This window comes from Ctenopharyngodon idella, chromosome 12 (assembly GCF_019924925.1).
Source record: "Ctenopharyngodon idella isolate HZGC_01 chromosome 12, HZGC01, whole genome shotgun sequence".
NCBI lineage: Eukaryota > Metazoa > Chordata > Actinopteri > Cypriniformes > Xenocyprididae > Ctenopharyngodon > Ctenopharyngodon idella.
The window spans coordinates 14,574,815-14,592,788 of NC_067231.1; the positions used below are offsets into that span (position 1 = coordinate 14,574,815).

A 17,974-nucleotide genomic window follows, 5' to 3' on the forward strand; every position below is an offset into this window, starting at 1 on the left:
ATGGCAGGGCCAAATGAACATGATCCTGACAGGATGGAAATAAAAAAAGCTAAAGCCACTGCTCGGTGAGGAATTGAGTGTTTACACGAGAAATCGATATAAACATCTTTAGAAATATCTTTAGAAATGAATATAAATGATAAAACATAAATAGCTGTCAAGGTATTTTATTAATTTATTTAATTAATAAATATTAATTAAATATTAATATTTTATTAATACTTCCAAACATTAAACCACACCCGTGGTATCCGCCCATTCGTGCAGAACACGTGAACGCGCTGCGCGTGGCAGTGCGAGTGATGTATCCATGAAGTCGTTACTACAAAGATGGCGGATTTCCTGCCCTCCCGGACTGCTATAGTTTGTATTCCCAATTGTCTTCTCTCCAGCGGTGAAATTGATCAAATTAGAAAGTCTAAGGAGATTGACAAAAGCCTGTCTCGAGAGAAGACTTATGTGAAGAAACTGGTGAAGATCTTGCTGTTAGGAGCAGGCGAAAGTGGCAAGTCAACTTTCCTCAAACAAATGCGCATAATTCATGGGCAGGACTTCGATCAGCGGGCCAAAGAAGAGTTCCGGGCTACAATCTACAGCAATGTTATCAAAGGTAACTTACCACGACAATAACTTGAAGTCGAGAGATACAAGTTCATTATTAAAAATGAAAGGTCATTGTGATTTCAGCGGCAGGTGGAAGTGTTTATCGATTTCTTTCACTTACGCAAACTTTCGATTGCTCACCCAGCCCATAGACGACGCGAAGGCCAGTGGTTTTAAATATTGGTATGGTTAAACCCCAGTTTGAGATGGCCAGGTAACAGATTTGGACTAAGGAAAAGGAAACGCCTGTTTTTTAAAAACATTTGTGTATGTAGCCTATGTTCAAATTTCACATAAAACCTTTCAGTAAACTTGGCGCCTCAAAGAGAAAGTGCAGAGTACAGCGCCTACTTTTGGTCTGGGCTAGTCATCTGAATGTGTGATTGTTTTATGACATTCTGATAAGTCTACCTTCGTTGATTCCTGAGACGTACATGACAAAACAGGCTACTGGACCAAAAAAAAAAGCTTGTGTATGAAGGAAATATTTTGGTTTTCAGTCATGTTTAGGTTTTTTTTTCCTGTTACCATTTTCAGACAAAATTATTTTTTCCATTGCCTCAATATGAGTCAACACCATTAAATACAAACATAACGTTTATTATAGATATATTCATTTACATGAATGGATAAAAGGATGATAGTAAATAGACTGTGATATGTGCAGTCGAAAAATTATACCATTTATTAAATGTAGAGCTACTTAAAATTATGGGAAATTACTCAAGTCCTAACAATTTCTTTACAATTTAAGTGAGGAAGTTGACATTCCTTTTAATAAGTATGTTTGTTTTGTATCTTTCTTTCTTTAATTAAAGAACTCGTATGACCTTTTTGACCTCATAAAAAGGAGAAATATGAAACCAAAGCTTTTCAGGATGGAGACAGACTATAATTTTTCATAAATTTGATTGTGTTGACAAAAAGAGACATTATGGTCTGAGGATACATAATCATTTCATTTTCTTTTTTGAGCTCATCATGTCAGCAACCTCAAGTTTATTTTTATAGTAACCTGATTCCTGCAAAATGTTAATATCTCTTATGGGGGTCCTGTTTAGGTATCCGGGTGCTGGTGGATGCCCGTGAGAAGCTGCACATCCCTTGGGGAGACCCTGAGAATCAGGTTCACGGGGAGACAGTGATGGCCTTTGACACCCGCTCATCCTTGATGACCAAAGGGATGGTGGAGACCAAAGTCTTTCTAAACTACCTGCCCGCCATCCGTGCCCTGTGGCAAGACGCTGGTATTCAGAATGCCTATGACAGACGAAGAGAGTTTCAACTGGTAAATATGAAATGATCGCTCATAATTTTATATTTATTATTAAACCTTTTGAATGATTGTGCATCTTTTGATCTAATCGTTTCATTTGTTCTTAGTCAAGGAGAAGTTTTTAATATAGAATCCACTCAATCTTTTTCATAGGATTTCTGTAATTGTAGGGGCCATGATCTTGAAGGAATGTTGATCTGTTGTTAAATAGCTTGGTATTATAAATCATGGCAGATAAGCACAGTGTACTTGCATAACTACTCCCATCAAGCTTGTGTGCCACCAGCAGTACACTCCATACACAAGCATACACAATCATGGTGTAATGCCTACTTATATTTTTCATACATTTGGAATGTAGTTTAGGGGCCATTCTTGATTTTATTAAACTGATGATGCTCAAGAAACTTAAGTTTGTGTTTGCAGGCAGTGTAGCATGGACAGTGATTAAAACCTGAGAGTAATGCACAGGTATGAGTTGAACACAAATTAGTCATGATAGTGAGGGCGTTCTGTCTGCAGCTGTGCGTGAGTTTAGTTTGCATGTCAGTTATGAAGATAAGATCCATGTTCAGGGGTAGAACCCTTGTGACTTAGATTAAGATTAGCTAATTTTCCAACTAAAATCTCCATTGTTGTACAGGTTGTGATTAGCATGTTTATCCGTATTTATTCAGTGGAAAACATTCATTTTTGGTACATTTAAGCCAGTGACTAAGTCACTTTCTCTACCTAAGGCTGATTTACATACCCTACAAAGCAAGCCAACAGAGGCCACACTGCTGAGCTTTATTTTCCTGCAAACTCACTTTGGAACAAGGGCCAGTGTAATCTAGCAAATCAGTATAATGTAAGAGTGTCTGCCTTGGACCAGCAAATGTGGTGGAAAATGTATGTGTTTTTGTGTGTGTACTAACTAATATATATATATATATATATATATATATATATATATATATATTAGTAAGGAAAGAAATAGGGCAATTGGAGCAGAACACAAATTAAAGGTTTCACCTTCTGCACCATAGTTCACATACCAGAGGCCTAATTATGATTGTGTGTGTCTTTTTTTTTTCTCTTTAGGGTGAATCTGTGAAATATTTCCTGGACAATGTGGATAAACTTGGACAATCGGTAAAAAAATAGTGTTTCTTAAATGTTAATGTCATCATGCACTGGTATCCAGAGCACAGGGTAGTTGTTTAATGACACTTCTTAAAATTAACATAAAGAGCAGTTTTTTTTGTTTGTTTTTTTTTTGATTGGCAAGGTTATCAATAGATTTTTGGATCCACAGACATCAGCTTGGCTGATATATTGGTTTTTACTGGTACTGATTCATTGCATTGTAACATTGGTACAGGTTAGGGGTGGGTGATATGACCAAACTCTTATATCACAATATGAGTAATTTTATTTCACAATAACAATATATATCACAGTATAGTTATTTTTTGGTTGAAATAAGGTTATGATATCAAAATTCTAAATGTTATTGAAATTTCATTTTTTGACACCAATTTTGATATCACAGCAATAACTAAAAGTTCTCAAGCTTACTGTTGACGTGAATGGTCAGTAATAAAATAAGAACAAAGAATCTTATTACAAACAGAAGGACAAATAAATATAATAGAACAAAGATACAAATGAAAATATAGCTGCAAGCAGCAATGCGGGGTCAAGCGTTGAAGGTGGAACAAGAGCGCAAAGAAGAGAAAAAGATTTTACGTGAATAGATATGATTCAGATGTTCAGGTGAGAATAAGAAGTAACACAAAATGAAGAAGAAAAAAAATGTATTCGTAAGACAGGAAGTTAAAAGTTTAGTGCAGTGCTGAACCAAACAGAAGATCTGAGCAGACCCACTACGGCACGCTCTGTTATGATATATATATATCCACGCATCTGGTTTTCTCCCAACTGTTTACATTCACTTAAAGACCCTTTCACATTGAGCGCGACGCGATAAAGTGAAGCGAATAGCTGAAGAATGGTGCTTTTACATAGAATGCGAAACGATTGATTGCCTTTGGCTAATTCACACTTGCACAAGAGGTGGTGCTGACCAAAAATGCATTTTTCCTCATGTATGTGTCTCATAGGTTTTTCCATTTGGCTTTAACCTCATCCACTGCACAACATACAACAGTAAATTAAGATAACTAAAGTCTGGTGCTAAACCATCTATAATGCTTACAAGAATTCTTTTGACTAAATACATCATAAAATTGCAGCTGGGTAACAGGTGCATTAGAGCTACAATTAGCATCAAGCTACACATCACTATTAATGAGATTATTTCTGTGTTGTATTAATATTAGAGTTCAATAATTTTTATATTATATTATATTAATATTAAATTCAAAAATTTTATTGAATCTGATTTTTAAAAATACAAGCCAATAAAATAACCACACTTTTATTTAAAGTAACACACCAAAATTGGACAGAAAATATTAAAATAATATTAAATATCAATCTATTCTTCATTCAGTTCTATTCAGATTTAAAGGATTAGTTCAATTCAGAATTAATATTTCCTGATAATTTACTCATGTCATCCCAGATGTTTGTCTTTCTTTCTTCAGTCGAAAAGAAATGAAGGTTTTTGAGGAAAATATTCCAGGATTTTTCTCCATATAGTGACTTGACAGGTTGAAGGTCCAAATTGCAGTTTCAGTGCAGCTTCAAAGGGCTCTACACTATCCCAGCTGAGGAATAAGGGTCTTGTCTAGCGAAACGATGTCATTTTCCAAAAAAAAAAAATATATATATTTTAGTTTTTTAACCGCAAATGCTCAATTTGCACTGCTCTGCGATGCACCACGCATTACGTAATCACATTGGAAAGGTGAGGCGTGACGTAGTAGGAAGTTCCAAGCAAGTTTTTACAAAGCGAAGTCAAACGGCCATTACAAAAAAGAGGTAAAACAACGATGTCGGACGATTTTGAAGTTGGAGGAGAAAATGAGATGGAGTTTTTCGCCCTACCGCATACTTCAGTCTACGTCACGCGTGACTTAGATATAAAGATATATAGATATATAAAGTTTTATTTTTTTAGAAAATGATAGATCGTTTCGCTAGATAAGACCCTTATTCCTCGGCTGGGATCGTGCAGAACCCTTTGAAGTTTCATTGAAACTGCAATTTGGACCTTCAACTCATTGTACCCCAGTGAAGTCCACTACAATCCTGGAATGTTTTCCTTGAAAACCTTAATTTCTTCTCAACTGAAGAAAGAAAGACATAAACATCTTGGGTGAGTAAATTATCAGGAAATTTTAATTCTGAAGTGAACTAATCCTTTAACTGATTTATTTTTGGACCAATTATCAAAATAAAGTGTAGTCCTACAAAACTTATCTATATATTTATTATTAGCATGTGAGTGGGTCAGTGAACGAGAGGGTAGCATCATTTTTACCAGCGTTTTTCTCTTTCGGCCAAAAACCAAAAATGACATTTTTGGCTGATCATTTTTCAGCGGCAGAAATTTCATTGCATCCCTATTGCAAATAAACTTTCTTGACAATGCAGCACTGCCACCACCGTGATCCGTAAATTAATCCCTTTTCATTGTGTCTGTATTGAATCTCTACCTGTATATTGTCTACCGGTATATCGCTCACCCCTAATACAGGTACTAATTTTTTTTTAAATGTGTTTTAGTATGTGTATTATTATTATGCCTGTCTGATGTTTATTTCCATTTAATCTTCAGGACTACTTGCCCAGCCAAAAGGATATACTGCTGGCACGAAAACCCACCAAGGGTATTCACGAGTACAACTTTGAGATCAAGAATGTACCTTTCACGATGGTGGATGTGGGAGGGCAGCGGTCGGAGCGCAAGCGATGGTTCGAGTGCTTTGACTCGGTGACCTCCATCCTCTTCTTAGTCTCGTCCAGCGAGTACGATCAGGTGCTCATGGAAGACCGTCAGACCAACAGGCTCACAGAGTCGCTCAATATCTTCGAGACTATCGTCAACAACCGTGTCTTCGCCAACGTCTCCATCATTCTCTTCCTCAATAAGACAGACTTGCTGGAAGATAAAGTTAAAAATGTGAACATCAAGGACTACTTCCCCGAGTTCACAGGGGAGCCCCACGATCTGCAGGATGTGCAGAAGTTCCTGGTCGAGTGCTTCCGTAACAAACGCCGAGAACAGCAGCAGAAGCCTCTTTACCATCACTTTACCACCGCCATCAACACAGAGAACATTCGTCTCGTCTTCCGTGATGTCAAAGACACCATCTTGCACGACAACCTCAAACAGCTTATGTTACAATGAAAGGCACCGATTGACCTTTAAGAACATTCCATTTTAATTAGGTTTTTACTTTATTTAATACAAAGTAGAAGTGGTTCAATACATATTGTGGTTGAAGAAAAATGGATAGGATAATTATGCAAGCTTATTTTCTTTTTTGCATAATATTACGTCATATATATGCAAAGATTTTGATATAAAAAAGCAACCTTTTTCAGCTGCTTGTAGCCATATCAAATATGCTAAGGAATGGTCCTCAGTTATTCACCAAAATGCTGTAATTGTGATCATTTACTGTATGTTTATGAGCACATAGTTTTGTATAATGGAACAGTCAACACTCCTGTAGCCCCTAGGCTTATCACCTAGTTTTGGATAAAGTTTTTTTTCAAAAAGAAATGTAAGAACTCAGGGCTTTCGATATTTAATTCAAAGAGCTCTTCTGTACCAGTGAGTCTGGTTATATTCTTAAAGGCCCCATTGTCTATTTTTTTTTGATAGGAGGTTTCACTGCCTTTGTCTTCCCACACTCAAAATGCCTTTTTTGTTGCACTCAGATCATGACAGTAAAGTAGTACAATTAAGGTACTTTTGTATGAAGTACTTATTTGTCATTTATATGTAAAGGGAAAGTGTCTTTACCGTTCAATCCTGTGCAGAGTCTCTGTACATAAATTTTTTTTTTTTTTTTTTTTTTTCCCTCTCCCAAGCTTTATATTTTACACACTAATATAATACCATACTTTTACCATATTTTTCTAAAAGCCCTGAAAATTGAAATGGATATTTCTTTTTTTTTTATTTTTTTTTTTTTTTTTTATATGAATTCACTTTAAAACCAGAAAGTGGCCTTGTGTCTTTGCTCCTGTGTAGGTTAAAGTGGACAGCTTTAGCTCAGGGTTTTATAAAATTACTGTTAAAGCAATCCAGGTGCCTTTCTGTGTATTGGTTACTACAGACATTAGGTTTGTTTTTGTTTTTTTTTGTTTTTTTTTTACAGGCCTTTGCCTTTCCTTAGATGTCTGTAGATAAACCAAAGCTGATTTGCTAAGACAAATTGAAATGTGTTGATGGAGAGACTAAGTCTTAATGTAATCTTAATGAAAACAAGCACTGTAATCTGACTGTTGGTAGGAAATTTATATTTACTGATTGCCTGAATTAAGGTCTTTATGTATAAAATCTGTAAAGGAATTTGCTTATACAATGCTGTGTATCTTTGTCATGGCCATAATCATTTGCTTTTTGTATAGTGCTTTCTTATTGTTTTTTGTTGATCACGTTTGTGTAATTCTGTTTATTAAATCTGATTATTTTACCAGAATGGTTGTGTATTCTTTTTTTCTGTTGTCATTTCACTGAATAAAAGAGGTTATGTCGGCCAGCATCCCACTAATTGCACATTCTGCCATTTCTGAACAAAATTTTCTTTCCTGTTTAGAGTTTTATTTATTCATGCGTTTTCATTCTATCATTTAACAACATTTCTAAAGATGTGTTTAAGATGTCTTTTAGTTTGTGATACGTTTATGTGCTGTAGTTATTGAATTATGTTTGAAATATCACTAATTATAAATGGGATTAATTTCCCAGGTTGTAATTGAAATATATACCAATTATTATTTATTGTAACGTTTCTCAAAAATATCAGCTTGTTAAAAAAATAATAAACTTATTACAGGGACAGGGACTTTACGTTTGAAAAACACAGTGGCATCCAATGTAAAAAACGAGTTGTGTTCTGTTTACAATGCTGCGTAGGTAGGCTCAGCTCACTAGGCTTGCCGTTTATGATTTCCGTTTCTATTGCTGTTTCGTTCACTATTTTTTGGTTTTACCCGAAACATCCAGTCTTCGACGTTCATTCTGGAACACATTTTAAAGGTAGCTTTAGCTTAATATGTGTTGACATGTGCTTTTTATCTGTTATCGCTATCAATTTATTTTATGTAATCAAAACGAATGTCAAGTCAAGTCGAACTGTGTTGTCATTCAGTCGTGTGTGTGACTGTGTACGTTCCACTAACAGTGTAGCATATACAGTGCAAGTGTGAAAGTAAACAATAGACACAATACAGTAAATGACGGTACAGTAGGTCACATTACCACACCTGTATACTCAGAACATGTATTTTAGGTTTGATATTTTATGTATGTAGGCTACCTGACTATATATACAGGTGCTGGTCATATAATTAGAATATCATCAAAAAGTTGATTTATTTCACTAATTCCATTCAAAAAGTGAAACTTGTATATTATATTCATTCAATACACACAGACTGATATATTTCAAATGTTTATTTCTTTTAATTTTGATGATTATAACTGACTAAGGAAAATCCCAAATTCAGTATCTCAGAAAATTAGAATATTACTTAAGACCAATACAAAGAAAGGATTTTGAGAAATCTTGGCCAACTGAAAAGTATGAACATGAAAAGTATGAGCATGTACAGCACTCAATACTTAGTTGGGGCTCCTTTTGCCTGAATTACTGCAGCAATGCGGCATGGCATGGAGTCGATCAGTCTGTGGCACTGCTCAGGTGTTATAAGAGCCCAGGTTGCTCTGATAGTGGCCTTCAGCTCTTCTGCATTGTTGGGTCTGGCATATCGCATCTTCCTCTTCACAATACCCCATAGATTTTCTATGGGGTTAAGGTCAGGTGAGTTTGCTGGCCAATTAAGAACAGGGATAACATGGTCCTTAAACCAGGTACTGGTAGCTTTTGCACTGTGTGCAGGTGCCAAGTCCTGTTGGAAAATGAAATCTGCATCTCCATAAAGTTGGTCAGCAGCAGGAAGCATGAAGTGCTCTAAAACTTCCTCGTATACGGCTGCGTTGACCTTGGACCTCAGAAAACACAGTGGACCAACACCAGCAGATGACATGGCACCCCAAACCATCACTGACTGTGGAAACTTTACACTGGACCTCAAGCAGCGTGGATTGTGTGCCTCTCCTCTGTTCCTCCAGACTCTGGAACCCTGATTTCCAAAGGAAATGCAAAATTTACTTTCATCAGAGAACATAACTTTGGACCACTCAGCAGCAGTCCAGTCCATTTTGTCTTTAGCCCAGGCGAGACGCTTCTGACGCTGTCTGTTGTTCAAGAGTGGCTTGACACAAGGAATGCGACAGCTGAAACCCATGTCTTGCATACGTCTGTGCGTAGTGTTTCTTGAAGCACTGACTCCAGCTGCAGTCCACTCTTTGTGAATCTCCCCCACATTTTTGAATGGGTTTTGTTTCACAATCCTCTCCAGGGTGCGGTTATCCCTATTGCTTGTACACTTTTTTCTACCACATCTTTTCCTTCCCTTCGCCTCTATTAATGTGCTTGGACACCGAGCTCTGTGAACAGCCAACCTCTTTTGCAATGACCTTTTGTGTCTTGCCCTCCTTGTGCAAGGTGTCAATGGTTGTCTTTTGGACAACTGTCAAGTCAGCAGTCTTCCCCATGATTGTGTAGCCTACAGAACTAGACTGAGAGACCATTTAAAGGCCTTTGCAGGTGTTTTGAGTTAATTAGCTGATTAGAGTGTGGCACCAGGTGTCTTCAATATTGAACCTTTTCACAATATTCTAATTTTCTGAGATACTGAATTTGAGATTTTCCTTAGTTGTCAGTTATAATCATCAAAATGAAAAGAAATAAACATTTGAAATATATCAGTCTGTGTGTAATGAATGAATATAATATACAAGTTTCACTTTTTGAATGGAATTAGTGAAATAAATCAACTTTTTGATGATATTCTTATTATATGACCAGCACCTGTATATACACACACATAGTATGTGAGCCACTTTTGTGAAAAGTTAGTCAACATGAAATCAAAATTGACACTGAATTTACATTTATTTACTTTCTTAATGCATTTTTTGGTCTTATTTTCAACAAAAATATTTCTGTATTTTTTTTTTTACATTACCATTTAAATGATTTTTAAAATAAGCATTTATTTATTAGCATTTAAGCAGCTTTTATTCAGCATGTATGCATTAAATTGATCAAAAGTGACAGTGAAGACATTTATAATGTTACAAAAATTTCTATTCATCAAAGAATCCTGAAAAATATTGATTTCACAAGCAGCACAACTGATAATAATAAGAAATGTTTCTTGAGCACTAAATTAGCATATTATTTAGAATTATTTCATGTAACACTGAAGACTGGAGTAATGCTGCTGAAAAGTCACAATATTGCTGTTTCTTTTACTGTATTTTTGCTCAAATAAATGCAGTCTTGGTGACTTGTTTAAAAAAACAGTGAAAAATCTTACCTCAAACTTTGAACTTTAGTGTATATTTGTTATATATATAAAATACATTCATAATCATTTGGAGGTGTTTTAACAAGCTTGATTAAAGCTTGATTAATATTTTACCTTACCTTGCATGTGGATGTCAGTAGTGTGACTGTGTGTGTATGTATTTCTATGGACAGATGCAGGTTATTGAGCATCCTGTTGAGAGACTGCATACTGCTCTCCTGTCCACACGGAAAGATTTAATAAAAACATTTCAAAAATTCAGCAGAGCTGAGAAGACGCTTCTAGAAGATGGACTTCTGCCTGGCAATTCACTTTTCAGCCCCATCACCATTCACTCGGACTCAGACTGGATTCCTTCACATCCAGAAGATCCTCAGGACTTTCAGAGTTTTTACATCAACCCATACCGCCGTTCTCCAAAACGTGGACATAAAACCATCTATATTCAAACTATTGGTTAGTGCACTTAGTATTTGAAACAGCTTAAATGTGTCATTTATTATCATGTTTACATTTGTAAATTATAATTTTATCATGTTGATGAATGCACAGGCTCTTTTGGGGAAGGAGCAGTTGTGGCAGAGCAGTATGTTGAATGGCTAAAGGACTACTGTCAGGCCTTCTTTTACGGACTAGTGGTCAAGCTTTTACCACCAGTAACAGTTGCTTCAACAGCCTGTTCATTTCGGGTCAACAACAACACACATAACCTTCAGCTTCATGCTGGTTAGTAATCCTGCAACAGAACACAACCAAAATTTAGTCAGTGAGGCTTTTAGCCACATTTGTGAATAGTTAATCAGCATGAAATCAAAATTGGCACTGAATTTACATTTAATTTATTTACTTTCTTAATGCATTTTTTTTTTTTGGTCTTATTAAAAAAAAATATATATATATATATTTCATACACTACCATTCAAAACATTAGGGTCAGATGTTTTTGGTAACACTTCGCCTTTATATATAATGCATTATATAAGTATTTTTAATGCATTAATTATGCCTTGTAATATGCATTGTATGGTCTCATGATGAATAATTGTAACCCCAGTTATAATACATTGGAATGCACCTTTAGGAAGTTTAATGCATTAAAACACGACAAAGAACCTATTTCAAATATAACAAGGAATCTGTGAATATTATAATAAATTTTATATTTAGTTAAAATTATTTATGAAAATATATAATGCATTATAACGCCGCTATGAATAACTTTATCTAGGATGCATTAAATTGGTCAAAAGTGACAGTAAAGACATTTACAACCTGAATTCCGGAAATGTTGGGACGTTTTTTAAATTTGAATAAAATGAAAACTAAAAGACTTTCAAATCACATGAGCCAATATTTTATTCACAATAGAACATAGATAACATGACAAATGTTTAAATGGAGAAATTTTACACTTTTATCCACTAAATGAGCTCATTTCAAATTTGATGCCTGCTACAGATCTCAAAAAAGTTGGCACGGGGGCAACAAATGGCTGAAAAAGCAAGAAATTTTGAAAAGATTCAGCTGGGAGAACATCTAGCAACTAATTAAGTTAATTGATATCAGGTCTGTAAAATCATTAGCTATAATAGGGATGTCTTAGAGAGGCAGAGTCTCTCAAAAGTAAAGATGGGCAGAGCTGTGAAAGAGTGCGTAAAAAGATTGTGGAATACTTTAAAAACAATGTTCCTCAACATCAAATTGCAAAGGTTTTGCAAATCTCATCATCTACAGTGCATAACCTCATCAAAAGATTCAGAGAAACTGGAGAAATCTCTGTGCGTAAGGGACAAGGCCGAAGACGTTTATTGGATGCCCGTGATCTTCGGGCCTTCAGACGACACTGCATCACTCGTCGGCATGATTGTGTCAATGACATTACTAAATGGGCCCAGGAATACTTCTAGAAACCATTGTCGGTAAACACAATCCGCCGTGCCATCTGCAGATGCCAACTAAAGCTGTATCATGCAAAAAGGAAGCCATATGTGAACATGGTCCAGAAGCGCCGTTGTGTCCTGTGGGCCAAGGCTCATTTAAAATGGACTGTTTCAAAGTGGAAAAGTGTTCTATTGTCAGACGAGTCCAAATTTGACATTCTTGTTGGAAATCACAGACGCCGTGTCCTCCGGGCTAAAGAGGAGGGAGACTTTCCAGCGTGTTATCAGCATTCAGTTCAAAAGTCAGCATCTTTGATGGTATGGGGGTGCATAAGTGCATACGGTATGGGCAGCTTGCTTGTTTTGAAAGGCACTATGAATGCTGAAAGGTATATAAAGGTTTTAGAGCAACATATGCTCCCCTCCAGACAACGTCTATTTCAAGGAAGGCCTTGTGTATTTCATTAGAACAATGCAAAACCACATACTGCAGCTATTACAACAGCATGGCTTCGTCGTAGAAGAGTCCGGGTGCTGAATTGGCCTGCCTGTCACCTATAGAGAAAATATAAAATATGTCAAAGACAACCACGAACTCTTCAGCAGCTGGAAACCTGTATCAGTCAAGAATAGGATGAAATTTCAACACCAAAACTCCAGAAACTCATAACCTCGATGCCCAGACGTCTTCACACTGTTTTGAAAAGAAGAGGAGACGCAACACCATGGTAAACATGCCCCCGTCCCAACTATTTTGAAACCTGTAGCAGGCATCAAATTTGAAATGAGCTCATTTTATGCATAAAATTGTAAAATTTCTCAGTTTAAACATTTGTTATGTTATCTATGTTCAATTGTGAATAAAATATTGACTCATGTGATTTGAAAGTCTTTTAGTTTTCAAATAAATGCCACCTTGGTGAGCATAAGAGACTTCTTTTTAAAAAACATTTTAAAAATGTTGACCCCAGATGTTTGAACACTAGTGTATACACTATATTGCCAAAAGTATTGGGACACCCCTCCAAATCATTGTATTCAGGTGTTTCAATCACTTCCATGGCCACAGGTGTATAAAATCAAGCACCTAGGCATGCAGACTGCTTCTACAAACATTTGTGAAAGAATAGGTTGCTCTCAGGAGCTCCGTGAATTCAAGTGTGGTACCGTGATAGGTTGCCACCTGTGCAATAAGTCCATTCGTGAAATTTCCTCACTACTAAATATTCCACGGTCAACTGTTAGTGGTATCATAACAAAGTGGAAGCAGTTGGGAACAACAGCAACTCAGCCACGAAGTGGTAGGCCACGTAAAATCACAGAGCGGGGTCAGCGCATACTGAGGTGCACAGTGCGCAGAAGTCGCCAACTTTCTGCAGAGTCAATAGCTACAGACCTCCAAACTTTGTGTGGCCTTCAGATTAGCTCAAGAACAGTGTGTAGAGAGCTTCATGGAATGGTTTCCATGGCCGAGCAGCTGCATCCAAGCCTTAAATCACCAAGTGCAATGCAAAGTGTAGGATGCAGTGGTGTAAAGCACGCCGCCACTGGACTCTAGAGCAGTGGAGACGTGTTCTCTGGAGTGACGAATCTCGCTTCTCTGTCTGGCAATCTGATGGATGAGTCTGGGTTTGGCGGTTGCCAGGAGAACAGTACTTGCCTGACTGCATTGTGCCAAGTGTAAAGTTTGGTGGAGGGGGGATTATGGTGTGGGGTTGTTTTTCAGGGGTTGGGCTTGGCCCCTTAGTTCCAGTGAAAGGAACTCTTAATGCTTCAGCATACCAAGACATTTTGGACAATTTCATGCTCCCAACTTTGTGAGAACAGTTTGGGGATGGCCCCTTCCTGTTCCAACATGACTGCGCACCAGTGCACAAAGCAAGGTCCATAAAGACATGGATGAGCGAGTTTGGTGTGGAAGAACTTGACTGGCCTGCACAGAGTCCTGACCTCAACCCGATAGAACACCTTTGGGATCAATTACAGCGGAGACTGCGAGCCAGGCCTTCTCACTAACATCAGTGCCTGACCTCACAAATGTGCTTCTAGAAGAATGGTTAAAAAATTCCCATAAACACACTCCTAAACCTTGTGGAAAGCCTTCCCAGGTGAGTTGAGGCTGTTATAGCTGCAAAGGGTGGGCCAACTCCATATCAAACCCTACGGATTAAGAATGAGATATCATTAAAGTTCATGTAAAGGCAGGCGTCCCAAAACTTTTGGCAATATAGTGTATGTCATCTATTAAAAATTACATTCATAATCTTTGATTTAAAACAAAATTATTTGTTGAAATCAGCTGAAATCACTGTTCACCAATAGCCAGATAGTTATTTAGGAGATGCTTAAACTCGGTTTAGGCTTCATTCTGGTATGTAACACCTCATTTTTTGCTATCTAGTCAATTCCTGATGGATAAAATCTGTTGTGACTAACCTATACATTACAATAATTGCAAATGGGTTGCAAACAGCAGTTCACTTTGACTTTTATGTAAACTTAATGCTTTCTTTATATTTACAGGAGAGCTGTTGAACTTCTTGAAACAGATAAAGCCCAGTGATGCTTTTTGCATTGTGGGGATCACCATGATCGACTTGTACCCCAAAGAGTCATGGAATTTTGTTTTTGGCCAGGCTTCTCTAACTAAAGGTGATTTTTGATTCAGTTGCAGAGGTCTTATTAACTCGCGCTTCAAATGTTATTGTGATTTGAAATCAAAGTTGTCATTGTAGCCCAGTGTGCTTTTTGATTTAATAATCCTTTTGTCATTTTAGCACGTCTGTTAAGTTTGAATGTTTTTGCCACTATAGGAATGGGAGTCTTCAGCTTCGCCCGATACGATGATCATTTTTATGAGAGAAGCTATACAGGACGGCTGAAGAAGAAAATAGAGCTGAAGCAAGGAGACTATTCTGTGTTTGAGAATTACTACACTCCTCCAATCACCAGCGTTCTCCTCCTCCGCTCCTGCAAGGTGAAGTGAGAAGTCTGTGCTTCAATCTCCTCAACCCTTACACAGAAAAAAGTACATAAATGTTTTTTATGCTTTGTAATATACTCATTAATATTTAAACACCAAACCAGTGAACGGATATTTTTGCAGAAAGATTTTTTTATAGATGAAAGGATGCTATCTAGGTCAGTGGTTCTCAACTGCTTTGGCCATAGTACCCACATTTTTCCATGGTCATTAAGCTGCGACCCAAATTTTTCAGAATTTTAAACAAGCAAATTTATTTCTCAAAAATGGTTAACACACACACAAGTACCGTTTCACTTTACATACACATACATTGAATAATATCACTAACAATGATGAATAAACTGTATAAGGTAATTCTATTAAATAGCAGCAAGTTGTTATGAGCCACCATAGTCGTCAAAAATATAGAAAATGAAGTGGTATTTTGGGTTAAGGTTGCAGAAAGTAAAGTTGTCATGGTAAATACACAATACTAACATGAGCTGTTAATGAAGCATATGGACATTGATCCTGATGAATTTACATCATACCTGCATGCAAATATTTCCCAGCGAACGCACAATGTACCAGTTATGTAATTTATTGGTACTTTTTTGGTAATTTTTTAATGACTTTCATGACATGAGTTACATGCTCGTAATTTCATTTGCTCTTTATATATAGTGATTTACAGTGCTTGCTTCCACATTTGCGTGCTATTGAAGAGCGAGCACAGTATAATGTCTGACAGGACAGGAAAGGTGAGACTTTTTATTTCGTAACAAGTTACGAAAGTAACGTTAGAATAATGACAGTGATATATAACCTGACAATATCTCATCTGACAGCAGATACTGAATCAGAACAACATGTTTTTCTCAGCCACTCTTTACTTAAAGCTGCAGTCCGTAAGTTTTGCCTCTTTGTCGACATCTCTGTTTGAAACCTGCAATTACAGTTATTTGCGGAATTACCATATTTATGTGGGTTGTGCATCGGCACGGCTCCTCATCGCGGATGAATCTAATGTTTTGAGGAGTGTGGGCTGTCAGTCACTGCACCGGTGAGGATACTGTACTTCGGAATCACAGATTCTACATCTTGGAAGTATGACCAAAATAAGAATTTTCACTGGAGAATGTCACCTGGACAAGCAAGTAACATGTCTGCCACTTTTGTTCTGACCAACTGAGAAAAAAAGCATTACAATAAATCGTGCTACCAATGGTGAATAAATCTAATGATTGCTTAGCTCGGATTACATCAAACCGTGCAAATTATTATTATTGTTATACTTTGTTCTCAAATTGTTAATGTTAACAACACCAACATTGCGTGACTATGTGTATTTAGTGTGTATTAGTGTCTGAAGTCTTTTGCTTTTGACTATGGGTGAATCTCCAGTTGTCACTTATGATTTGGTCCTTTCTGAATTACAGTCCGCCGACAAAATGACAAGTTTCTAGCTGCTGTGAGAAAAGGCAATAAATGATCCGTCACCTGCAGCGTTCAGGACTCCTCCTTTATGTATACAGACGTGACGTAATGACGCAAAGGCAAACTCGTATTTCCCACGGAAACCTACCAGTACCACTTAAATTAAAAAACATTATTACAAGCTTACCGTTGTGAATCAGGCTAAGGTAAGGAGATTGTTTTAAACACTGGCTGGTTATGTACTTGCTCAAAAATTTATTTTGGAAAATTTTTAACCAAAAAAAGTTATGGACTGCCTCTTTAAACTGCGTCTGACAGAAGAGTCAAAAGCTTTCATGCTTGTCTTTCAAAATAAAAGTTTTGCACCAGAAAAACAATTCAAATTACTTTTTTTGTTGTTGTTGTTTCTTTGACTTTCACATTCTTTGTCTACCCACTCAGAATGGTCTTGCAACCCACTTTTGGGTTGCAACCCACGGGTTGAGAAACACTGATCTAGGTCATTTTGTGGTTGAAAATGTGTGGCTGTCTGTAAGTGCGCTAAACTTTTTATTTGAGCTCTTTCAATCAAAACTGTTATTTGTGCATCACTTTTAGACCCTGACTCATGAGATTGGACATATATTCGGGATGGAGCACTGCCAGTGGCTAAACTGTGTCATGCAGGGCTCCAATCACTTACAGGAATCTGACCGTCGGACACTTGTCCTCTGCCCCATCTGTTTGCGTAAACTACAGTCTGCCATTGGATTCAAAATAGCTGACAGATACAAGGTAAGCCCAAATCCTGCCTCAACTTACTAATTTGCACTTTAGTGTACTGGCTCACTAATGTAATCAATATACATTAACATCAATATACAGTAACATAGTATGTTACAGAATGTTAATATAGATAATATGTACTCTACAGGCCTTACTGCATTGGATTGAAGATGGAGCTGACAGCAATGGACAACATTCAAAACCCACACAAGCCTTCCAAGAGTATAAAGACTGGTTCTATAAGTGCTTACGAATATTGGAAAGTGATACATCATGAATCAGCAAGTATGATCTTTTGCTACCTGCCGACAAGCAATGTCAAGGCAAGTTGAAACGTGCTATATGCACATTCTTGAAAAGAGCTTTGTTGAGAAAGCTTCTGCTGAGAAAATACAGGTAAATGTATATGTAAAGTAGGGCTTTTGGTTTGTATGTATGGATCAAACAAAATAAAATTTTATTTCTCTCTTTTCTTTGTTTTTTCTT

General features: G+C 36.8%; 2 protein-coding genes across 3 annotated transcripts; both read left to right on the plus strand.

Moving 5' to 3' along the window:
* Window positions 1-284: 284 nt before the first annotated feature.
* Window positions 285-7,482, plus strand: gna13a (guanine nucleotide binding protein (G protein), alpha 13a). The gene is made up of 4 exons (XM_051914061.1): window positions 285-610; window positions 1,665-1,891; window positions 2,963-3,013; window positions 5,607-7,482. Exons 1-4 carry the CDS (start codon window positions 331-333, stop codon window positions 6,177-6,179), a joined length of 1,131 nt encoding a protein of 376 aa, XP_051770021.1. The 5' UTR covers window positions 285-330; the 3' UTR covers window positions 6,180-7,482.
* Window positions 7,483-7,881: 399 nt separating this feature from the next.
* On the plus strand, window positions 7,882-17,956 carry LOC127523416 (archaemetzincin-2). 2 transcript variants are annotated; one of them, XM_051914081.1, is made up of 7 exons: window positions 7,882-8,042; window positions 10,615-10,897; window positions 10,994-11,167; window positions 14,845-14,973; window positions 15,135-15,298; window positions 17,321-17,497; window positions 17,637-17,956. In XM_051914081.1, exons 2-7 carry the CDS (start codon window positions 10,615-10,617, stop codon window positions 17,763-17,765), a joined length of 1,056 nt encoding a protein of 351 aa, XP_051770041.1. In that variant the 5' UTR covers window positions 7,882-8,042; the 3' UTR covers window positions 17,766-17,956. The 2 variants fall into 2 exon arrangements, with proteins under 2 accessions (XP_051770041.1, XP_051770042.1); XM_051914082.1 differs by lacking the exon at window positions 10,994-11,167.
* The last annotated feature ends 18 nt before the right edge of the window (window positions 17,957-17,974 follow it).

Coding starts and splice junctions, on each gene's coding strand:
- gna13a (XM_051914061.1), top strand. CDS start 331: ATGGCGGATTTCCTGCCCTCCCGGACTGCTATAGTTTGTATTCCCAAT. Junction 611..1,664: donor CTACAGCAATGTTATCAAAG/GTAACTTACCAC, acceptor GGTCCTGTTTAG/GTATCCGGGTGCTGGTGGAT. Junction 1,892..2,962: donor GACGAAGAGAGTTTCAACTG/GTAAATATGAAA, acceptor TTTTCTCTTTAG/GGTGAATCTGTGAAATATTT.
- LOC127523416 (XM_051914081.1), top strand. CDS start 10,615: ATGCAGGTTATTGAGCATCCTGTTGAGAGACTGCATACTGCTCTCCTG. Junction 11,168..14,844: donor TAACCTTCAGCTTCATGCTG/GTTAGTAATCCT, acceptor TTATATTTACAG/GAGAGCTGTTGAACTTCTTG. Junction 15,299..17,320: donor TCCTCCTCCGCTCCTGCAAG/GTGAAGTGAGAA, acceptor CATCACTTTTAG/ACCCTGACTCATGAGATTGG.